At 52.0% G+C, this 21,326-nt stretch overlaps 1 protein-coding gene across 2 annotated transcripts in view; it reads right to left on the reverse strand.

The window, feature by feature from the left end:
* Positions 1-1,909: 1,909 nt before the first annotated feature.
* COL4A2 (collagen type IV alpha 2 chain) overlaps positions 1,910-21,326 on the reverse strand; it is a 130,795-nt gene continuing 111,378 nt past the window's right edge. For both annotated transcript variants that reach the window (XM_080928448.1, XM_080928447.1), the window contains exons 28-48: positions 20,701-20,808; positions 19,876-20,097; positions 18,007-18,168; positions 16,171-16,341; positions 15,547-15,690; positions 12,548-12,670; positions 12,086-12,267; positions 11,796-11,859; positions 11,572-11,646; positions 11,153-11,260; positions 10,664-10,771; positions 9,595-9,666; positions 8,712-8,837; positions 8,064-8,180; positions 6,951-7,112; positions 6,769-6,867; positions 6,362-6,508; positions 6,112-6,228; positions 5,025-5,216; positions 3,943-4,229; positions 1,910-3,073 (exon numbers count right to left, since the gene is read on the reverse strand). In XM_080928448.1, coding sequence (XP_080784574.1) covers positions 2,816-3,073; positions 3,943-4,229; positions 5,025-5,216; positions 6,112-6,228; positions 6,362-6,508; positions 6,769-6,867; positions 6,951-7,112; positions 8,064-8,180; positions 8,712-8,837; positions 9,595-9,666; positions 10,664-10,771; positions 11,153-11,260; positions 11,572-11,646; positions 11,796-11,859; positions 12,086-12,267; positions 12,548-12,670; positions 15,547-15,690; positions 16,171-16,341; positions 18,007-18,168; positions 19,876-20,097; positions 20,701-20,808 — 3,044 coding nt within the window. In that variant the 3' untranslated portion in view covers positions 1,910-2,815. The remainder of the gene's footprint in view (positions 3,074-3,942; positions 4,230-5,024; positions 5,217-6,111; positions 6,229-6,361; positions 6,509-6,768; positions 6,868-6,950; positions 7,113-8,063; positions 8,181-8,711; positions 8,838-9,594; positions 9,667-10,663; positions 10,772-11,152; positions 11,261-11,571; positions 11,647-11,795; positions 11,860-12,085; positions 12,268-12,547; positions 12,671-15,546; positions 15,691-16,170; positions 16,342-18,006; positions 18,169-19,875; positions 20,098-20,700; positions 20,809-21,326) is intronic.

Here is a 21,326-nt window from a genome sequence, read left to right on the forward strand (position 1 = left end):
AATGTGGTAATCCCGGGAGCCAGGAGCCAGGGTTACAGTCAGGGACCTTAGAAACCTGTTGGAATTTTCACTCAAGCTCCATGATGTCCTCAAGCAGAGGGACAGTCCCAGACATTTACCACTGCCTTTGAGGAATCAAACCTGGCTGTGGCGGCAGGGAAGTTTGAGGTTAGCTGTGTTAAGTTCTGGCTGCTGCCTGTCTATAGCCCCATTTCCTGGGACCAGCTCCTTAAAAAGCCATGCAGTCTTCTTCATCCCCGTCTCCCTAGTAGTGGAAGAGCTGCAGACGGACAGGAGGCAGTGCAGACGGACAGGAGGCAGCGCAGATGGACAGGAGGCAGCCTCGGACGAGGACCTTGTTCCCACTTCGTCCACTACAGAGTCTTGCTTAGGTGCTTTTGAGGAAGCTCTTGAGACAGGGGAGAGAGAGGGTTTCTCTCCCACAGCGGAGGGAAAATAGCACCGAATATATCTTCAGTTCCTTAGTCCTTCGGGTCCCCAACTGGATGGATGACCGTAACTCTCTGAGAAGAGGCCCTGGAGACCCAGGGCCCTAGAGACCTTAGCTGGGTGTGTGGCCCCCACTCTAGGCATTTGTGCCTATTGAAGGTACATTGGCTCCAGCCAGGGTGGGGTAGTCTGGATAGCACTTACCCTCCATGCTTCCTGCCCTTGGCTGCTGTGGCTGCCCCTCAAGCCTCTGTAGCACACCCCCTCCCTTCCTACACTGGTTCCTTTCGACCTCCCAAGGAGCTCCAGAGCACACCAGCACACAAAAGCCCCTTGGTGTTTGTCTTAGGAGTTTCCCAGACTCCTCCTCAGGTTATTGGTATGTCTGTGTGGGTTCACTGCACACGGAACCCACTTCCCTGTTCCTCAGAGGCAGCCCTGGCTGGAAGCCATGTTTGTTCCAGGGCAAGGACTAGAAGCTCACAGATTGCAAAGGGCCCCTGAGGCCATTGTGTTGATAGCTAGAATGAACCTGGTGTGGTCCTCAAGCCAAGCACAGCTGCACTGTGCTCCTCTTGACTGAAGGGGAGGGTATGACGCAGGGGTAGGGGTGGGGCGGGGAGGTATGCGATTGATTCTGCAGGTCAGAGGCTGCACTCTAGTGGCTGGAGCTGTTTCTGTCACATGCATGCCAAATTTTTCTGCTGCTCCTAAGGGTCTCTCCCCTGACTTTGGACAGTGCAATCCCTTCATTTCCCACTTTACTGCCCTCTCAGCCCTTCCCTTTGGGGAGACACAGAGGTCTGGAAATCTCTGCGGGGAGTTGAATTTGCTGCCCTATTAACACTGGTAGAGCTCTTGGAAGCAGTGGGATAGGAACGCTCTAGGGATGTCCAGGGGCCTTCCAAGTGTGAAGTAAGGACTAAGCCCTCATAAGGCCAAAGGACCACCACAGCCCACCACAGAGAGAGGCTGGGCCTGTCCCTTGAAGCAGCATATGGCTCTGTGGGAATCAAGGCACTGCTGGGCTGGCACACACCACCACGGCGTTAGTCTACAAGGCTGCCTCCACCCTCTGCAGCCAGCCTTCGTTCTTGGGCTTTAGTCACAAAAGGGACAGAATATTTCCTGTCACTCCCGAGTTCGGCAGAAGTTTATCTGCAGGTGGTGTTGGAGCAGGGGACCAGCGGGGTGCTCTCTCCATGTCCCTGTGTGGCTTCACAACAGTGCCTTTCCATTCTACACACACACACACACACACACACACACACACACACACACACTACACACCTTTCACATACACTACACACACACACCAGACACACAGACCACACATATACAAACATACCATACACCCCTCACAAACCCTACACATACAAAACACACACACACACACACACACACACACACACACGATGATGCACCTGGGGTGGGGGTGCAGATAAGATACTCAGCCAAATACTTAGATTATCATTTATTTGTGGTATTACACAGGAGTCATAGAACAGCTTGCTGCAGGGAACAAGGTTGTGGAGGGAGGTGGTTAGGGTGACACAGGTTGAAGGACACCACTGTGAATGACTTGCTAAGTGGACCTTCCAGCACATGCTGTTGAGGGCTAGAGAGATATCTGCTTCCCTGTGGGTTTGCCTAGAGCCAACACCATGTGCCAGCCACTGTCAGGGTCTTAGACAGTCGGGGCCAACTATGTGGGGGCTCGGGAAGTGGCAGCTATGGGTTTGGTAGAAAAAAGTGTTACCATCCCCTCCACCAAGAAAACAGGACTAGGGAGAGCTCACTGCATGCATCCTTGGGTGGAAACAGGTGTCAGAGCCCCAGCCATTACTGGCCAAAGTCTCCTTTGCTGTCCCTTAGGCTTGGGAACACACAGACAGTTATTGTTGAGTACACCTGCTGGCATGATGTTTATGTCCTACATGGTGAGGGGTCCACAGGCTGCTCTGAGGTGTCGGCTCTAGGGAGTGTGTGTTAGCAGGTCTGTGTGACCCAGGTAGAGCCCAGAGGAAGTAGTGCCCACTTGCTGGCAGACGGTTGGTATGAGTGCTGGTGCAGAATTGCTTTGGTAGTTTGGTTTTTAAAGAAATACTAAGATCGACTTTGGGATTGGCATCTGAGGTAATACGTTAAGAGTAAGCACCAAGCTGGGTGTGGTGGCGCATGCCCGTAATCCCAGCCTCTGGGAAGCTGAGGCAGGAGGTTTGCCACAAATTGGAGGCCAGCCTGGGTTACATAGTTCCAGGCTAGACAGGGATGAAAAGTGAGACAATGTCTCAAACAAAATTGAAACACATAAAAATGAATAAGCACCGAAGTGGCCACACAGCTGCTGGGCAGGGTGGATGGCTCAGAGATTCTTCATGCACACTTGGCAGCGGCTGATGTGTGTGCGGATGAGGCCGGCCTTGAGCGTGTCAGCGGATGGTGTGCTCTGGAAGTTCTGCTCAGGAATTGTGGTCAGCCAGAAGCTGTACTTGTTAGCGAAGTAATGGCAGGTCCCACGGCCCCCGTTACACTCGATAAATGGCGTTGCGCGGAAGTCCTCCAGACAGCTGCCTGGTGACACCAGTGACTGGCCACCGCCTTCGTCCCCAGCTGCAGTGTGCTGCAGAGAGAGCAGGAGGTGGAGTGTGTTAGGGACCACATGCCTGAAACACCCAGGCACCTCTGCCAGCTGTGTTAATGACATACTTTTAAGGCAGAAACTCACTATGCTGCCCTGGTTTGTGTTGAAGTCCTGGACTAAAATTATTGTTCTCCTCCTAGGGTCCCGAGCAACTCACATCAAATGCATGTACCGCCGTTCCTAGTTTTTATAGTCTGTCCTGTTGCCCAGGCTGGCCTCAAACTCTCTACATAGCTTAGGATGACCTTGAACTCTTTCCCCTCCTGCCTTCTGTCTCCACTTCCTGTGGGCTCCTGTGCCCAGCTTATCTGGCACTGCAGATAAAGTTCAGGGCATTGTGCATGCTGGACCAAGCCACGTCCTCCATCCCTGTTTGGTCCCTGTTTGTTCGTTAAGTCAGTAACAGTTCAGCCCAGATCAAACTGAATTATAGCCCTCCTGCTCCAGGTGTGTTTGTATGACACACAACTTAAGCAATTGCCACGTATGGTGTGTGTGTGTGTGTGTGTGTGTGTGTGTTTGTGTGTCGTCTGGAGGTCACGGGTTGAAACTGGGAGCTTTTCAATTGGTTCCCACCTTTTTTTTTTTTTTTTTTTTTTAAGAATGGGGTTGCTCCTTGCATCTGGTGCTTTTTGGACAGTCCAGCTGGGGTCCTGCTGTCTGTCTCCCAGCACAGACATGCTCTGCCTCACTGGGGAGTACATAGCAGCTGGGGACCCACACTTTACCCTTGGAGCTCAGATCTGCTGCCCTGGTTTTTTAAATCCGTGTCCTTTCTTTGCCTCAGCTAGGAGGCGGATGGGGAGAGTTCCACCTGGTCCCATGTGGAACGGAGAAGGGACACATACCATGAGGAATGAATATCCAATCCACAGACTCCTCCACCCGGCCGGGCAGTGGGGTATAGAGACATCTTGGCTGTGGACAGCGATGGCCACAGCTGGAGCTTCACACACAGAGCAGCGGCTGATGTAGGGCTTGATTTCCTCCTCAGCCACGGGCATCATGGGCAGCGGGGCCGTGGTGGAGAGCCAGTAGGACTTGTCGTTGCGGCTGGCATAGTAGCACACGTCACCCGGATTGCAGTAGAGGAACGGCATAGTGCTGAACCGTGCCAGGCAGGAGCCCGCCAGCCCTGTGTGAGGAGCACATGAGAATAGAGCCCTGCCACCATCTTAGCTGAACAGCCATGAGGCACAGATCTGGACTCCGACCGTGCCTGGCCAGGCGCAGCTGTGACTTCGTACTGCAGAGCTTTCAGACAGGGTCCACCCTCTGCAAAGCAGCGGAGGCTGAGGCCTGCCCTCACCCTGATCCTACGGCTATATTGGGTCCCATCCTTGTTTGTCCTTTCTCCATTGCATTGTAAAACTTACTGTGGGAAGGGGCCACAGGCGGGACGCCCACAAGGATAGCATCCTGTTGGTATACTTCCAGGAAGCCGGTGGCCCTGGTGTCACCAACAGGGACAAAAATACCCTAGCCTTCCATGTGCACCTTGGCACTCTGAGGGACAGTAGACAGACACTTGGTGTGTTTTGTAGTTTTAAAAAATCCTCTGAAGTCATGTTCATGCTCTTTAAAGACACACATGACAAGCCTGGTTCTGGTTCTTCTTCTTCTTCCTTTTTTTTTTTTTTTTATCTGTGTGGAGAATTCATTTAGGTTTGGGTCAAAAAGCAACTGGAGCCTCCAATTTGGGGAAGGGCAGTGCTGGATCATCGTGAGACCTGGATGCTGTCTTAAGCTCAAAGGCCCTATGTGGAGGTCCTGAGTCTGAGGGTACAGTGAGACCTCTGTCCCCGGGGCCCTCTCGGCCTCTCCTGGGCCTGGAGAGGGCAGTGGCCATGTAGCTGAGAGAACCCTGTCGCTGGGGCTCACAGCCTCATCCTTATCATCCTCAAGCATGGGGCTGGACTGCAGTACCTACCCAGGTCCTGGTTGTGTGCTTTCTCCTGGCCCTCGAAATACAGCAGGCTGTACCCACTCCAGAGCTTGTTCATGCCCACGGGGCACATGGGCTCCTGGTCTGTCTGGCTGTGTTTCACCAGGAGGTAGCCAATGCTCACACTGCGTCCCGGCATCCCTGGCAGGCCTGGGCTCCCTGGACGGCCTCGCTCCCCTAGGACCCAAGAGAAAGTGGGCACCACTCAGCCGCCATGAGCCCTCGGGGTCCCAGGGCAGAGGACAGCATCCCAGTTCATTTAGGATTCCCTCTCTTCTTTCTCCCCGAGGCTTCGGCCTCAGCTGGGCACAGATCAGCGCAGGAAGGTAACAGAACAATGGAGACAACACCAAACAAGTACCGGAAGGGCCAGGAAGTACAGTGGTTACAGGCATACTCTCCAGGGAGAGCCAGGGGCATAGCAGAACTGGGGCTCCTTGGGGTCAGAGGTGTTGGGGACAGTCAATGCTTAGGCCACTGTCCTTCCAACAAGGCCTCTTCCCACAGGATGGTTGTTCTTAGTGCAGCAGCTCAGGGCGAGCGAGATGGTTCAGGGTTAGAATATTTCACGGGAAGAGTGAAATCCGTCTGCCCTGACTGTCACTAAGGACCCCGTTCTACCCAAGAGCCCATGAGAGCACCTGCTTTGTCTTGGGACTCCCTTTCCCATGACAGTCCCCTGGACCAACTCTGACTTGTCCCTGCTGGAGCATGTGTGCCTCAGTGGTCATTCACAGCTGCCACCACAGAGCAGCTCACTGTCCTTTGACTCGTCTTGGTGACATCGCTGGCGTTTTGTTTTAACATGGCTGCCGCCACTCAGTTACTCAGTTGATTAAAACAACTTTTATTGGGGGAGGGGTGTATGCAAACTGCTGCTCGGGGCCCATTTCCTCCTGCACATGTAGCAATGATTTTAAGAAATAATACAGGTCTTTAAAGCACCCAGGCCACGCCTGGGCTGAACCTGCGTCTGGGCTTGGGAGCTTTTATGTCCCAACTCTGCCAGGTCTGTTCCTCACCCTGCAGACCACCACAAAGGGTGTCCCCACCCATCAGCCCTGTCACATACCTTCCTGGCCAACTGGACCCTGGTGTCCCATGGGCCCTTGGTCTCCCCGGAAGCCTGGAACAGCAGACACGCCACCTCTGCCCTGGGGCCCAGCCTTGCCTGGGGCTCCTCGGAAACCTGTACAACAATGTCAGATAAGTGGGTGTTACTTTTCTTAGCGACATGGTGTCCTGTTGAGTACAGAGGTGGGTACAGAGTAAAAGGGACAGGAGGCCACAGGGGGTCACAGGGTCAAAAGCCAGAGTCCTACCTGGATCTCCAGGAGGGCCCTGAGGCCCTATCTCTCCCAGTACACCGGGAAGGCCTCTTCTGCCCTGGGGACCCATGGCCCCAGGCTGGACAGCGATCTTCTGGGGGATGCCTGGGATGCCCGGGGATCCCACGGAGCCAGGAGCACCTGCAAGGCAAAGAGAAGCCATGAGTTCGGGAACAGAGAGCTTCCTCGCTCTTCTACCTTGACCTTACCTGTTTCTTCTCACTGAAGCCACCCTGAGGGCACACAGAGACGCACCTGAAGGTCCCCTCTCCACAGACCTCTCAATACTCAACCCCCATCGAGGCTCTAAGAGCACTCTCAGCCCACCCGGCTTTCCTCTCTGCTCTTTAGAGAATGGGGCAAATGCCAGGCCTGAGCTGTCACCCACGGGCACCACTCACCTGGAAATCCTTGGTCGCCTTTGGGCCCTTTGGGGCCTCTGTCACCCACGGCCCCAGAGAGTCCGTTGTTACCCATGAATCCTTGCTCACCCTTGGGCCCTGCGATGAAGACAGGATAGTTAAGACCAGTGCACAGTATAGGTTCTGCTGTCCCCTGCCCACACACCAGCCCCTCACTGTACCTTTCTCCCCGGGAAGACCGAATACACCAGGCTGGCCCTGAGGCCCTGGGTCCCCAACCCATCCTTTCTCTCCAGGGAATCCTGTGGCTCCAGAGCTCCCCGCGTCTCCTTTGATTCCAGGAAGTGCATTTTGCCCAGGTGGGCCTGGGGGGCCTTGGTAACCTAGGAGAATACGTCACAGTGTAGAAGGATCACCACCATCGGTGGACTCTGTCCCTAACCTCAACCCTCCACATCCTCCTGGACCATGAAAATAGTCTCTCCGTGGGGTTTAAAGCTCCAGTGACCTATATGCAGAACCACATGATGTTTATTATCCTTCGTGAATGGGAAAATTCATGGACCATTCTGGCCTCGTCCCTGTCATAGTGGGCATGTCAGAAACTCTATCCTTTCAAAGGCCGACGATTGTGCCCTAATGTGTGTAAACTGCCTTTTGCTTGTTTTTTTTATCTTTTACCGATGGTCATGTGGGCTGCCTGTGTCTCTTAAATGTTTTAAATAATGTCTACAGCAACCTGACACTTAAATAATTGTTAGTTGGCAGCTGGGTCTTTATGCAGCTCCTCTCCTGACTAGTTTTCATGTATGGTCTCAGTATGTGTTTGCGTTCCAGATGTTCTTGCCTCCCCAGAGTGCTGGGATGAGCTACTGCATCCAGATCTCTGTCCCTGTCCCTCTGTCTTTCTGTCTCTTTATTTTTTTTGTATGTGAGTACACCATTGCTGTCTTCAGACACACCAGAAGAGGGCATCAGATCCCATGACAGACAGTTGTGAGCCACCATGTGGTTGCTGGGATTTGAACTCAGGACCTCTGGGAGAGCAGTCAGTGCTCTTAACCACTGAGCCATCTCTCCAGCCTCCCCCTCTTTAATACTTAGCTAGGTCGTGGTGGGTGTGGTTGGTGATTAAAAATGCAAACACTACATGTTGAGAATGGAGAAAACTTTGGACATTTCTGAGGCCACCCAGGCAGGTACATGACTTCTCCCATCTTGTGATGTCACGGGGACCATGTGGTGTGGGTAATGACACTGTTCCTTTGCCTGTCTTCACAGTGTGAAATCAAACTGCTCCCCGACGCACGTCAGCCCTCACAGCCCCTGCTTACCTTGCAAGCCAAATATTCCTGGTGCCCCTACGTCACCAGGTAATCCAGAGATGTTGGATGGTGGAGAGATACCAGGGAAACCCTGAAGTCCTGGGATTCCGACTGGGCCACGTTCCCCTTAGGAGGAAAACAGAAGTTAATTTAGTACCACCTGCCCACTTTCAGGGACTCCATCCCCCTATCCTTGTATTGTTCTCTCTAGGGGGACAGTGTAGAGGGTAAGATAGGCATCCTCAAGACAAGGAACATTTTAGGAGAGGAAGAGGCACACGGCTGTGCTCAGGAGACTGAACCCCTGCCCCTTTAGTTCCATGCCAGCTACCATGAGTCCTGAGAACCCACGAGAGGGTGTGGTCCTCAGACACTGCCAGGAGAAAATGGCCGTCAGAGCCCATGAGGAGGGGATGCTGGAGTGTATGACCACAGTCCATTCAGGGACTCCAGTACCAAAGGTAAGGAGGAAGGGGGAGTAGGTGTCTTTCAATAACTGTGTGGCTGCAAAATGAGTCAGGAAGAGTGTAAACTGAGAGTTCAGTAACAAACACAAGCGCAGAGTTCACACCCGTGGATTCTCCTCGGGGGACCTCGTCCATGTAGCTCCATTCACATGCTGTGGGTTCAGTTTGTGGAGACAACATGGCTACTTACCCGGGATTCCCCGCTCCCCTTTCTGCCCTGGAGCTCCCACAGGGCCTGGAAGTGTGTTGGCCTCTCCCCGGTCACCCCTGTCTCCAGTAGGGCCTGGGAACCCTGGTTCTCCTTGGGTGTCAACACCTGAGATAAAGTCACAACAGCAGAGGTTGGTGCCAACTTCATTCACCGGGGGAGGTGGCCTGCCCCGTGTGGTGTGACAATTTTCAAAGTGTGAAGCAGAGAAACAGAGGCAGTCGCCACAATGTTTCCAGTTCTGGTCTCAGCATCATGGGATCTGAGGCTCCAAAGGGAGACCACAGAGAACAGGGCAGAACCTTCTCTCTATGGACAGGAACCCTCAGACCTGCAGAGGGTGCGAGATCATGGTGGTAGCCATGCTGGGGGCCACCATCCCGGGTCTCCTGGTTCTGATGGCTGTGCTCTGTCTTTATTGGGTTTTGGAAACTGAAATTATTTAAAACATTCCCTGTTCACATGTCAGGTGCTCAAGGCAAAGGGAACAGCCATATAGTATCATGATTGCCACAGCCCCACGTGACCATTGTGGCCTCTTAGTGATACAGCTTCACTGTGACCGCCACAGCTTCCCAAGGACTGCTGTCATTTGCCCATTGAAACTGCAACCCACATGTTCATGGGAACAAGTGCATGGATTTCCCTGCAGGTGGATGAATGTTTAGTAATGTAAACATCTCCACAGTATGGCTAAACAGCAGTTATAAGATGTTGCTCCTCCTTTCTTGTTTAAATATATTAAAAAACTTCCCCACTGAACATGCATGATTTTTATAAATTGTAAAGAGGGTAATAGTCTGGCAGTCTCAGGCCAGTGCCTTCTTCTCAAATACTCTGATGTGGCTGGGTCGCCGCTGAGTACCTGGGGATCCAGGGAAGCCTTTGGTGCCTGGCAGGCCGTGTAATCCGCTGATCCCCCGGATTCCTGGAAAACCTGTAGGACATTGGCCTACCATTAGTCATGCCGTGTAGGGCAGCAGGGAGCTGTGGCTGGGAGAGGTCCCAGGACACTTCCAACATGCTTCCCTTTGCTCCCGTGAGCAGCGCTGCCCTTTATCTGACATGCAAACTGTCACTCGTGTGACCCACGATCCCATGCATAAACATTTTTCAGACCTCTTAGATTCTTAGAGCTGGCAGGGGACATAGAAGCATCGTCTTTGAGATGCCGGTCGTAGCCTATAACTGATTTATAAACGCTGTACTTGGGCCAGCGAGTTGGCTCAGTGGGTAAGGGCACTTGCTTTCATGCCTGACAACCTGAGTTTAGGTGTTCAGTCTCTACGTAGTGGTAGACAGAAAGAACTCACCCCACAAGCTGACCTCTGACCTTCCTTACTCACCCCTGCTAGCTGACCTCTGACCTTCCTTACGTGGGCCATGGCATACCCTGCATCCTGTCGGTTTTATGTGTATGTGACACATGGTAAAAGTGATTTTAAAGAGTAAGGCTTTGCTGGGAGCCTTCCATCCTATTTGTTTCTTAGGCACAGAACGCAGGAGCCTGCTGGGGTTGGGTATGGTCATGGGAGCACAGGGTTTTGTCTCAAGGTCTTGGAACCTGGCATGTGGCAGCAGGCAATAGAACATGAGGACACTGTGTATGTCCTGATCTGCTAATACAATGTGTGGACTAACTAAAGAAAGACCAAGTCCCCTCTGGAAGCTTCAGGTTCCCTTCCTACAAGCATATCCTCTCTCTGCTGAAGAGTGTGTCTGGCCTTTTGGCCAGTGGATTCCATAGCTGCAAACCAGCCTTTTGATGGACCTGGGGGCACAGTAGTCCCTGACACACCTGCCCCTGTACCTCCCAGGGCTCAGAGATAGTAACCTATAGAGAAGTTCCTATTCTTGCAACCTGGCAACTTGGCTCAAAGTATTGAGGGAGGCGGTTGTCACTTGTCTCGCTTCCTGGAAAGAGCATTGCTTACCCGGTAGACCTGGCATCCCTGGCCAGCCGAAATCACCCTTGTCACCGGGTATTCCAATCCGTCCCGGCTCCCCCTGTGGCCCTTGCAGCCCCGTGAGCCCCGGAAAGCCTGTGGAGAAATGTTCAGGTCAGAGATCTTGCAGGCAGCGCAGGTCTCTGAGGCGCCTCCTGTGAGGTCCGCAACTGGCCATACGCATCCCGCGTTTCTAGGGGTTATCGCAGCTCCTGTGGGGTCGCTGTGCATTACAGGTCTCTGCACAGAGCCAGGCAAGTGGAAAGCGTGTGCAGGCTAGTCTCCTGGAGGTGAGTGACTGTTGCAGAGGAGGAACTAGCAAAAGTGACTGGCCACTGGCTCCCTGAAGCCATATATCCCTGAGGAGGCTGTGGCTACAATCTTTCTTTTCTTGGATAATAAGTGACCCTTTATTTGCTGATTATAACAGCAATGAAAAGTGTTTCCCCGAGTTGATGTCAGTGGCTTCAGTCTTACCTGTCTGTCCTTTAAGTCCTGGAGAGCCCTGAGCTCCAGCCATGCCTGTTATCCCAGGAAATCCAATGTCACCCTCAGCTCCTTTCTCTCCAAAGTATCCCTTGAGACCTGGAAGCAGAGATTTGCTGTGAGGCACGAGTGTGCTTTCCACCCGTGTGACACGTTGACGTGTGTGGTGTATCTTCTGCCTCCCAGACACTGGCTACAGTCACTCCCACAGCGTGATGGGCATAGATTTCCTGAGTTTGTTCTTCAATTAAGCAAACGATTCAGACTCATTCATGCACATTGGCTTTGAAGGCCTCAGCCACTCACTTCAGCCTCTTCTGACTTTAGCAAATACTAATACACTCGGCAAGCCGGGCCCAGGGGTACCCTCTGGGCTGCTGGTGACTGTAGAAATAAAATCACTCATGTACCTGGAATTCCGGTGACTCCCCGTTCCCCCTTCAGGCCTGGGCTTCCTGGCAAGTCCACAGTGTCCCCGATGTCACCTGCAACACGCAGAGAGGATGGTGAGGGGCTTTGCTGCAGGGAGGTAATCAGCTTTGGGGCTTCTCCTGTGCAATCTCGCTCCAAATGCCCCGCAGCAGCCCCAGGCCTGATGGCGGAGCCCTGCTCCCACTGTCCCAATAATACTCACCAAAGTCCCCAGTAGGGCCAGTCTCTCCAAACACCCCTGCTATTCCGGGAGTACCCTTATCACCCTAACACAAAATGAAGGAGAAGCAATATTAAGGCTTCACATACTGAAAACCCAGGCCAGGGGCAGTGGTGGCTTCGGAGATCTCAGGCTGCCACAGGCACAGGGGAGGGAACCTTGTCCTTGTGTTGGCTCACAGATTTTGGAAACAGTCAAATCTGGGGATTGATGCCAGAGCAGAGGCGGGGAGTGGATCTCATGGGAGAAGCTGAGCGGAGTCACCTACTCACCCGGCTTCCTGTGAATCCTGGGAACCCGGTAATTCCAGGAGGGCCAGACACCCCAGGAAATCCTGGCAAGCCTGGTGTGCCAGGGACTCCAATGTCACCCTTGGCTCCTTTGATGAAGCCGGGCCTCCCTGGTAGTCCAGGGATTCCAGACAGCCCAGGCACCCCAGGCATTCCTTGGATGCCTGTAGGGACAGCAGTGAGTTAGACCTGGTGAGGGTGGCCATTCCCTTCCTGCTTGCACGGGTTCTCTGGGCATGTCGTCCTGTGTCCAGAGGAACCAGGACACAGAGGGGGGCATGGCTGTGGAATCAAGGACAGGGAACTGCACAGACACTGAGCTATGGGAAGACTTAAGTACAAAGGAAGCCTGGCAGAGGGCAGGGCAGCCCTGGCACCAAGGCAGGGTGGGGCGGGGCAGGGAGGGACAGGGCAGGGCGGGGCTACACATGGCTGCTGTCTTACCTTTTAAGCCCAAGTAGCCTTTCAGACCCATTGGCCCTTCATCTCCCTTTTCTCCCTTGATGTCCTTCATCCCTGGCAGGATGAGAGGAGGTGGTCCTGGGGGACCCCGGTCCCCTCGGTTTCCTGGAAGGGAATAGAATTCTGTCATGTCCCAAGACCCCAAGGATGGTGAGAAAATCAAATGGTAAACTGGTCTTATCCTCAGAGCTCTGGCTGCTGATTTCAGGGATGGACATTCAGAGGAGGCTTCTGGAGCCACAGTGAGGGAGAGAAACCCACAGAGCACAGGGCAACTGAGTTCCTAATTTAACTGAATTGTCATTTTCAGCCTTTTGTTCTGTTTTCTTTTGAGATATGATTCCATGTAGCCTAGGCTGCCCTGGAAGTCATCATGCATAGATCTTTCTAAGTCCTGGGATTACAGGCATGCACCACCATGCCTAGTCCTGATTTCATTGTAAAGATCAACTGCTGCTCCATGGCCTGAAATATCTAAGTTATCGTGAAAATTATTTAAGAACACAGGTGTGGGTTACAATCTTGGAACAACTAGTTTGCTACAAGTCTGTTAAAATTGTAAATTTTAACTAAGTGCAGTGGGATTGGGCCCGAGTACTGGCCGGTTTTGTGTCAACTTAACACAGCTGGAGTTATCACAGAGAATGGAGCCTCAGTTGAGGAAATGCCTCCATGAGATCCAGCTGTAAGACATTTTCTCAACTAGTGATCAAGGGGAGGGCCCAGCCCATTGTGGGTGGAGCCATCCCTGGGCTGGTAGACCTGGGTTCTATAAGAAAGCAGGCTGAGCAAGCCAGGAGAAGCAAGTCAGTAAACACCATCCCTCCATGGCCTCTGCATCAGCTCCTGCTTCCTGACCTGCTTGAGTTCCAGTCCTGACTTCCTTTGGTGATGAACAGCAATGTGGAAGTGTGAGCTGAATAAACCCTTTCCTCCCCAACTTGCTGCTTGGTCATGATGTTTGTGCAGGAATAGAAACCCTGACTAGGACAGACTGCTATTCCAGCTACTGAGGGGCTGAGGTTGGAGGTTTGAACCCAGGACTTCAAGCCAGACTTGGGTTTTGGGAACTTTAAAAAAAATTTCTCTGCATGAGATTCAACCCTGATCTGTATGCACATGAGCAAACTATAGACCCATCCCTAACCCATTGTTTTGAGGCAGGGTCTTACTCTAGAGTCCTGGCTGGTCCCCATTCACTATGTAGGCTGTCCCCCAGCTCACACAGAGCCTGTCTCTAGGCTCCCCCCCCTTATTTTTCTTCTTCTTCCTTCCCATCTATTCTTTTTAAGCATCTTTGTCGATGTGAGATTTATGTACCACACAACTCACTGTTTTTTGTTGGTTTGTTTGTTTGTCTTTCTTAGACAAGGTCTTGCCATAAAGCTTTGGCTGTCCTGGAACTCAGTACTGGGCTAGCCTTGACCTCACAGAGACCTGACTGCCTCCCAAGTGCTGGGATTTATGCCATTACACTGGGCTACAACTCAGTGTCGTAAGGAGAGGGGTTTAATGGTTTCCAGTGTACTTGGCTGTGCAGCCCTCACCAAACCTAACCTTTCACCAGAGATTAAGCCTGGATTCATTTGCAGCTGTCCTCCGGTCCCAACCCCTGGGTGCTTTTCTCCTTTTATCTAGAGGCACGCTTATTCTGCACAGCACACACACATGGAACTGTGGGAGCTTGTTCATCTCTGCATGTCCTGCGTCTACACCACATCTCACGTATCTGTGAGTGGGAGGACTTTGGGTTGCTTCCATTTCTGGGTATTCTAAATGAGGCTGCTGTGAACACTGTGTAAAAAACAAAAATCTTCTCAGAGATAAGTCTTTAACTATCTTTTCCAAGGAGAATTTCTGGGTAACTCTGTGTTTACCTGTCCTTCCTCTTGGAGTGCTATCCCTTCCTCCACCAAAGGCACACCTCCCTTCCAATCCTGCTGCCTTTCTCCATGTGTCTGTCTGTCTGTCTGGGTTTGTTTGTTTGTTTGTTTTTTGAGGTAGGGTCTCACTATGTAATTCTATCTGTTCTTGAACTCACTATGTTGACCAGGCTGGCCTCGAACTCAGAGAGATCCGCCTGCTTCTGCTTCCCGACCACTAGGATTAAAGCTGTGTGCCACCGTGCCTCTGTTTCAAACCACACTCCTCCCCACTCTGGCCTCTGCAGCTCACACTTGCTACAGCACAATTATGGTGGAATGGGCTTTTGTGACAACCTTAGTTCTTAACACTGCCATTTTGCTTTGGAGACCTCTCCTTGGAAAGAGTTGTAAGATGCACTGTCAGTGTGGGGGGGAGATAGGAGGAGACTTGTCGCTGGGATCATCTGATTGGCTGTGTGCAGCTTTGGAATGCTAAGGCCCAGAGGGAGCCCTCCCAGCAACACGTGCTGTTCCCAGAATCCTTTTGTTGTTATGTATTGATGCTTCTGGGGGTGGATCTGCAGCCTCCTGCTCATTGGATACACCCGGTGGCTAAATGCGCTGCCCCTGATGCCTTTCATTTTTAAGACATTTCTGTTTTGACACATGGTCTCACTAAGTTCTTCAGGCTGGCCTAGAGCTCATCTGTATCCCATCCAGGCCTTGGACTTTCAAGTCTCTTGCCTGCACCTCCTTAGTAGACAGGGTGACAGCTGTCACCATCATACCTGGCTCATTTGCTTGTTGGTTAGCTTGTGTTGTACGAGGTCACAGGACACACATGACACACTTTGATCATGGATGCTTATCTCCCCTTTCCCCTCCTGTTGGTTCTCTTCCTGTCCTTGTATTTTCATGGCATATGTGCACATGCATGCACATACACACATACATGCACACTCACATGCACACACACAATGCACACATTCCCTTATACATATATATGTATAAATTTATTCTACATATGAGAGAAAATATGATATTTGGGTATTTTCTCTGCTAAGTCTAGCTTATTTACCAAACACAGAGACCCCTGGATCTTAAGCAAGGACACACCTTTAACACCGGGCTCGCCAGGCAGGCCCTTCAAACCAGGAACTCCAAAGAATCCAGCTTCTCCTTTGACTCCTGGGAAGCCCGGTCTTCCCTTAAGTCCTAGCATGCCCTGGAAACCATCCATTCCAGGTGACCCTCGATCGCCTTCGGAGGAAGAGGAGAAGGAAGTTAGGGACATGTCAGTCTTCCTGTGTCCTCAACACATGTCACACAAGAGCCTGCAATGACCCTTCCCCTGAGCAGGGAATTCAAGGTTTGTTCACAGCATGGGCAGATGCCAAGGGCTATGCAGACATTACTAAGGTATTTCCAGCAACTTACACTCATACAAAGGATCACTTGCAATTGTTAAGAGTATGTGTGAAGAATTCAATACTAGGAGCTGGGTGTTCAATAAAGACACCATTCCCTGGGATCTAAACCTGTTTCCAACAGGTTCTGTCTAGAACTTTACCTGTGTTGATAACTCTGAGGGAAAACCACCTTTCTAAGTAAGGTAGCCTGTGGCTTTAGGCCTGCAGGTGTATGAGGTCAGCTAGCAGCCATCTGTGGGGGGCCCCAGGACAGCTGCTGGGGTCAGACTCAGCCCCAGCAAGGGAAGTCCTTGCTTGACTTCATATTTACCTTTCTGCCCAGGGATACCAGGCATCCCTGCCATTCCTTTAAATCCAGGACTTCCAGGATGACCACGCTCGCCCGACATACCAGCGTCACCTCTGTCCCCAAGCAGACCTTTCATGCCCACAGGGCCAGGGACACCAGGGTCACCAGGGTCACCTCTGTCTCCAGGCAAACCTGTCAGAGAGAGAAGCAAAATTCAACAATGGCACAGGGACAATACACAATGCCTTAGAGAAGATACATTTTCTTGGAGGAAAACCAGAAAATTGTCCCAACAAAGATACTAAGCTTACATCAAAGCCCGAGAGCCCTGTGGGGATAGGTTTCCTAGAGGTCACCGTGACAAAGGGCTGACCGTGAGGGACAGTCAGTGTGGCTCTGCCCAGGTATGTCTTCTTGTTTCCTCAACAGGGATCCATGGTGATGGGATGGTGCACTGCCGGCTTTGACCGGGACAGTGACCCAGGGTTGGCGGAGATCATGTTTCAGGGCTCTGCTCTTTCCTGATTTTCTGCTCAGTCCTGACTGAGGCAGACAACCACTGTCCTTCCATACCTCCTGCCACCCAGGTTCCCCATAGCAAGGAGCGGTGGGTGTCAGATCCCCCCTTGTTTGTCTGTGTCAATTCTCCAGGAACCCCCAGGTTGCTTTCTGCCTCTGCCAACCTCCTTGCCCACACCACTGCCCCTCTCGAATGAGCTCTCAGCTCAGCCCTTGGGCACTTGCGCCTCTGTTGCCCCTTTTCTTACGTGTTCTCTCCCCTCACTTCAGTGACACCTGCCTCCTTCTCTGTACCAGGACTGTCCTATCTGCCTGACTCCTTGGCTTTTGGAATAGGCAGTTCCCAGTTCCAGCCTCTGCCCATTCAGAATGAGACCATCTACCTAGTAAAGTGTGGCTCAGTTAGAGCAGGGTCTTTGTAGTTGCCTCTCTCCTGGATCTTTATAGACCACATGTGGGACTAGAAGGTGGCGAGCTCTTGGGAACATGTTAGCAGATGGCACCTTAGCACTTGCCACTTTGTAAACTCAGGTGTCACATGACACACAGGAAACCTGACTTCTCTGGGATCCAGGCAGCAGTTTTAACACAGACAAGGCCACATATAGAGATTCCCTGAGATCAGGACACCAGGGAAGGCCTGGCTTCCAGGTGGGGGCAGAGGGGGGGACAAGGGGGTCTGTGTATACAGTTGATTGCATAAAAAGACATCAACGGCAGCTGCAAAGTCACTCCCCGACTGTGGTAAACCAGGGAATACGGGAGGATTAGAGACTTTTTAAAGTTTAGGAGTAAACATTCCTTTAAGAACCTTCTCATTTGTTGGTGCTATGGCACAGGTAAAACATGAAAAACTTAATGAGCAACGCAAAAATCGGGACACCAGATACAGTAGCGTACACCCACAGTCCCAGCGTTAAGAGAATTGCTTGAGAAGCTTGAGCCCTGTCTGGGCAACGTGGTTAGATCACGTCTTTCAAGATCATAATAAAAGCAAATTTAGGAGATGCTTGTTGGTTCATGAGGTGCAAAAGCCGTGGGTCAGCTTTGTGCTTAGTAAAGTGGGGAAGGCGATGGCTCCTGGGTCCCACAGCCAGTGTCTGTCAGTGCCCTGAGGACAGCTTCACCCTCAGCTCCTTCCTCCCCACACCAAGTGTCATTCGTCCACATCAGAGCAGGACCTACACGGCAGGTGGCCAGGCTGCGCTACCTCCTCTGGCCACTTAAATTATTTTGGTGGTCCTTGCAGTTGTTGGGGGTTCCCGTGGGAAAGACCATGTTAGGCTGGTTAGCACCAATGAGGGTCCCATGCATTCCTAGGGTGCTGGAGAGTCTTACCTCCAAGGCCAGGGGACCCTGGCAGCCCCAAAGGCCCCTCTCGGCCAGGAGCTCCTGGGAATCCATGTTGTCCTGGGGGCCCGGACAGTCCCGGCTGTCCTGAAGGTCCTGGGAAGCCTGGCTGTCCTTTAAGCCCTGGCATCCCGGGCATCCCCTGGCTTCCTGCAAGAGTCAGACACAGAGCTGTGAGACCACTGCAGACAACACTTACTTGGTTAACCTCAGTCTATAAAAGTGTCACTCGGAGTCAGTCAGGACTGCAGAAAGTTGACTCCACCAGGGGGAGCGGAGGATAAAGCCACAAAGAAACGTGTGGCACTGGGAGGCCCGTGTCTTGAGCGTCTCCTTCCTCTTGGCTACTGTGTGGATATTCCAGGAAGGAGAAATTGTCGGGGTGCTGTGCTGTAAGTCTATCCTCTTTTGGGTTGGCAATATTGGCAGTCAGCTACATTTGAACATATTCCTGAGGACTGGGTGGCCATCTCAGTGGTTCACGGTCCAGTGCCTGTGTAACTCCAACTCCTGGGGCTCTGATGCCCTCTTGTGGCCTCCTCATGTACCTACACCCATATCCTCTGCAGACACACCCACAAACACTATTAACCAACCAGACACCTCCCCACCTCCAGAGCTCCCAGGGACTAAACCACCAACCAAAGAGCACACATGGAGGGACCCATGGCTCCAGCTGCATGTGTAGCAGAGGATGGCCTTGTCTGGCATCAATGACAGGAGTCCTTGGTCCTATGGAGGCTTGATGCCCCAGTGTAGGGGATGCTGGAGTGGGTGAGTGGGTGGGTGAGCACCCTCATAGAAGCAGGGGAAGGGGGGGATGTGATAGGGGGTTTGTGGAGGGGAAACTGGGAAGAGGAATAACATTTGAAATGTAAATAAATAAAACAACCAATAATAAAAATAAAGATAGAAGAGCTGGTCTCACTGGAAAAAAAAATAAAAAGTAAGATAAATCTTAGAAGTCTTTTCTTTGAAAACAGACGGCTGTGTGAATGAAGTGTATAATCGTATGGTCACATCGGGGTTGTGCTCTCTTCTCCTCCACCAGCCACCTGCTCTGAAGGCAGAGCTATGAGGAAGAGTGAGGGCTTCCGTACACATCCACGGTGCTGCAGATGACTTCCTCAGTCCCCTCGCCATTGATGGAGAAGTCAGAGCAACACCGACAGTTCCTAACTCACTGACAACTCACTAATCTGCCAATGTCCTCGCGGAGGCAAAGCCAGGGACATTGCAGATAGGGCCAGGAGAGGCGTGGGCTTCGTATGCTTTTGACTGTCGAGGGCATGTATTGCTCTAGTTTTTACTTCTTATTCTTTAAACATTCTGCTATCTTTCTTACAAATGTTAGTCCTTATGAGAAGCATACTAACAGCCTATATTGTTAAATTTTCCTTCATATGAACTTAAGTTTACTGTTCAAACTTTAATTTTGGCCGGCTGTGGTGGTGCATGCCTTTAATCTCAGCACTCAGGAGGCAGGGGTAGGCGGATCTCTGTGAGTTCGAGGCCAGCCTGGTCTGCAAAGAGTCTATGACAGCCAGGGCTCTGTTACACAGAGAAACCCTATCTTGAAAAACAAAACAAACAAAAGACTTAAATTTTGTGTATACTATGTAGACAATTTACATGTTTCTGGAAATGGGACACATTTTGGTGTGCTGTGATATGTGTGCACATGCGAGTTCATGTGTGCATGTGTGTGCATGGGACTGAGTGAAAGCCAAGCAAGACCGCATTTTCTCACATGTATACCATGGCTTTTTACCAGCTCCCACTGAGAAGGAAGCTGCATTTGTCCTGGGGGACCTCAGTACAGCTGGGGTACAGTCTGCCATCTGTCAAGGGACTTACCTCTGAATCCAGGTGCCCCTATTTCTCCTGGAAGCCCTTTTAGCCCAGGCTGTCCTGGCAGTCCAGCATCTCCCCGGGTCCCAGGCTGGGCCCCTAGCACTTCTCCTGGGATTCCTCTGTCTCCAGGGGGTCCAGCTGGTCCTGGAAGTCCAATGGGGCCTGGGGGTCCATCTGGGCCAGGGAGGCCTGTGGCACCTTTGGATCCTCGGGGTCCCATGAATCCTAAAACAAGACAAAGGTGGCACCCTCAGTCACAGGTCTAGGAGATCATGTTGACGAGACGCAGGAAAGAGCCGGGGTGTGGTATGAACTAAGTCTAGGAGGGTTGTCTCTGCAGCCCGAGCGCCCGCCCGCTGCCCTCTCAGAACCTGGGCCTCTCAGTGTGGTTAACCCTCTTCCAGTCCCTTCACTATTTGCTTTCAGACATGTTGCTGCACCAAAACATGGACGGACCCTAACCCCTAGAGATGGTAGTCAGAGGGGGGTGAGCAGGATGGCTGGCCATGGACAGTCTCAGGGATGTTCTGTGTGGCACCATGAGTTGCCTGCACATCTATGACACTCTCAGAAGAGGACCATGCTAGAATATTCCCTACACTATCCACTAAGGGAAATCTCCCCACGCCATGTCTCCTGTTCCCGTAAGAGTTCTGCCACAAACCAGTACAACATTAGTGATGAAAATCAAAGGGAGCACGGGCAGGTGTTATCAGCAGGTGTCACTGTAATGTCTTTTAAATCCTGGGAGATAATTGTGCCCGGACCTGAGGACATGCATGAGCCATTCCCTGAACTCGAGGGTGTAAGCCGTGCCGACACACTCACCTGGGGGCCCTGGGAAACCTTCTCGACCTGGGTCTCCTGGAAAGCCCTTGAACCCTTGTTCTCCAGAAGCCCCTGGGAATCCTGGCAGTCCTCTGATGCCTTTGGCACCTAGACACCCAAGAGAACCACAGGCATGTCAGATCCTCCGAGAACCAACAGCGGGACTCGATTCAGCCTCACCGTGAACCAGTAAGGTCTGTCCTGGAACTTGGAAGCAAGGAAGCTGGGCAAGCCTGGCCTAGGACAGCTCTCACTGCAGGTCTCCAGACAGAGCAGGGCTCGTAGCTTACTCTTTATATTCTTTTTGTTGTTGTTGTTTGTTTTCAAGACAGGGTTTCTTTATGCAACTTTGGCTATCCTGGAACTAGCTTGTAGACCAGGCTGGCTTTGAACTCACGACAATCTCTGCCTCCCAAGAGTGGTGAGACTAAAGGTATGTACCACTCCCCCCACAGCACTGTGTAGATACTTTACAGTGTGCACAAGAGCTGGCTTCTCTGGGAAGTGATCACAGTTGTGGCCGTTTCTGGATGGCAGAAGCCCACCAAGCCCAGAGGTGGGCAGGCATCGGGGCCAGTACAAGAAAACCCAAGGTGGGAAACAGAAACCGCAGGCCATGAAGGCTG

This window comes from Micromys minutus (assembly GCF_963924665.1).
Source record: "Micromys minutus genome assembly, chromosome: 14".
NCBI classification, from domain to species: Eukaryota; Metazoa; Chordata; class Mammalia; order Rodentia; family Muridae; genus Micromys; species Micromys minutus.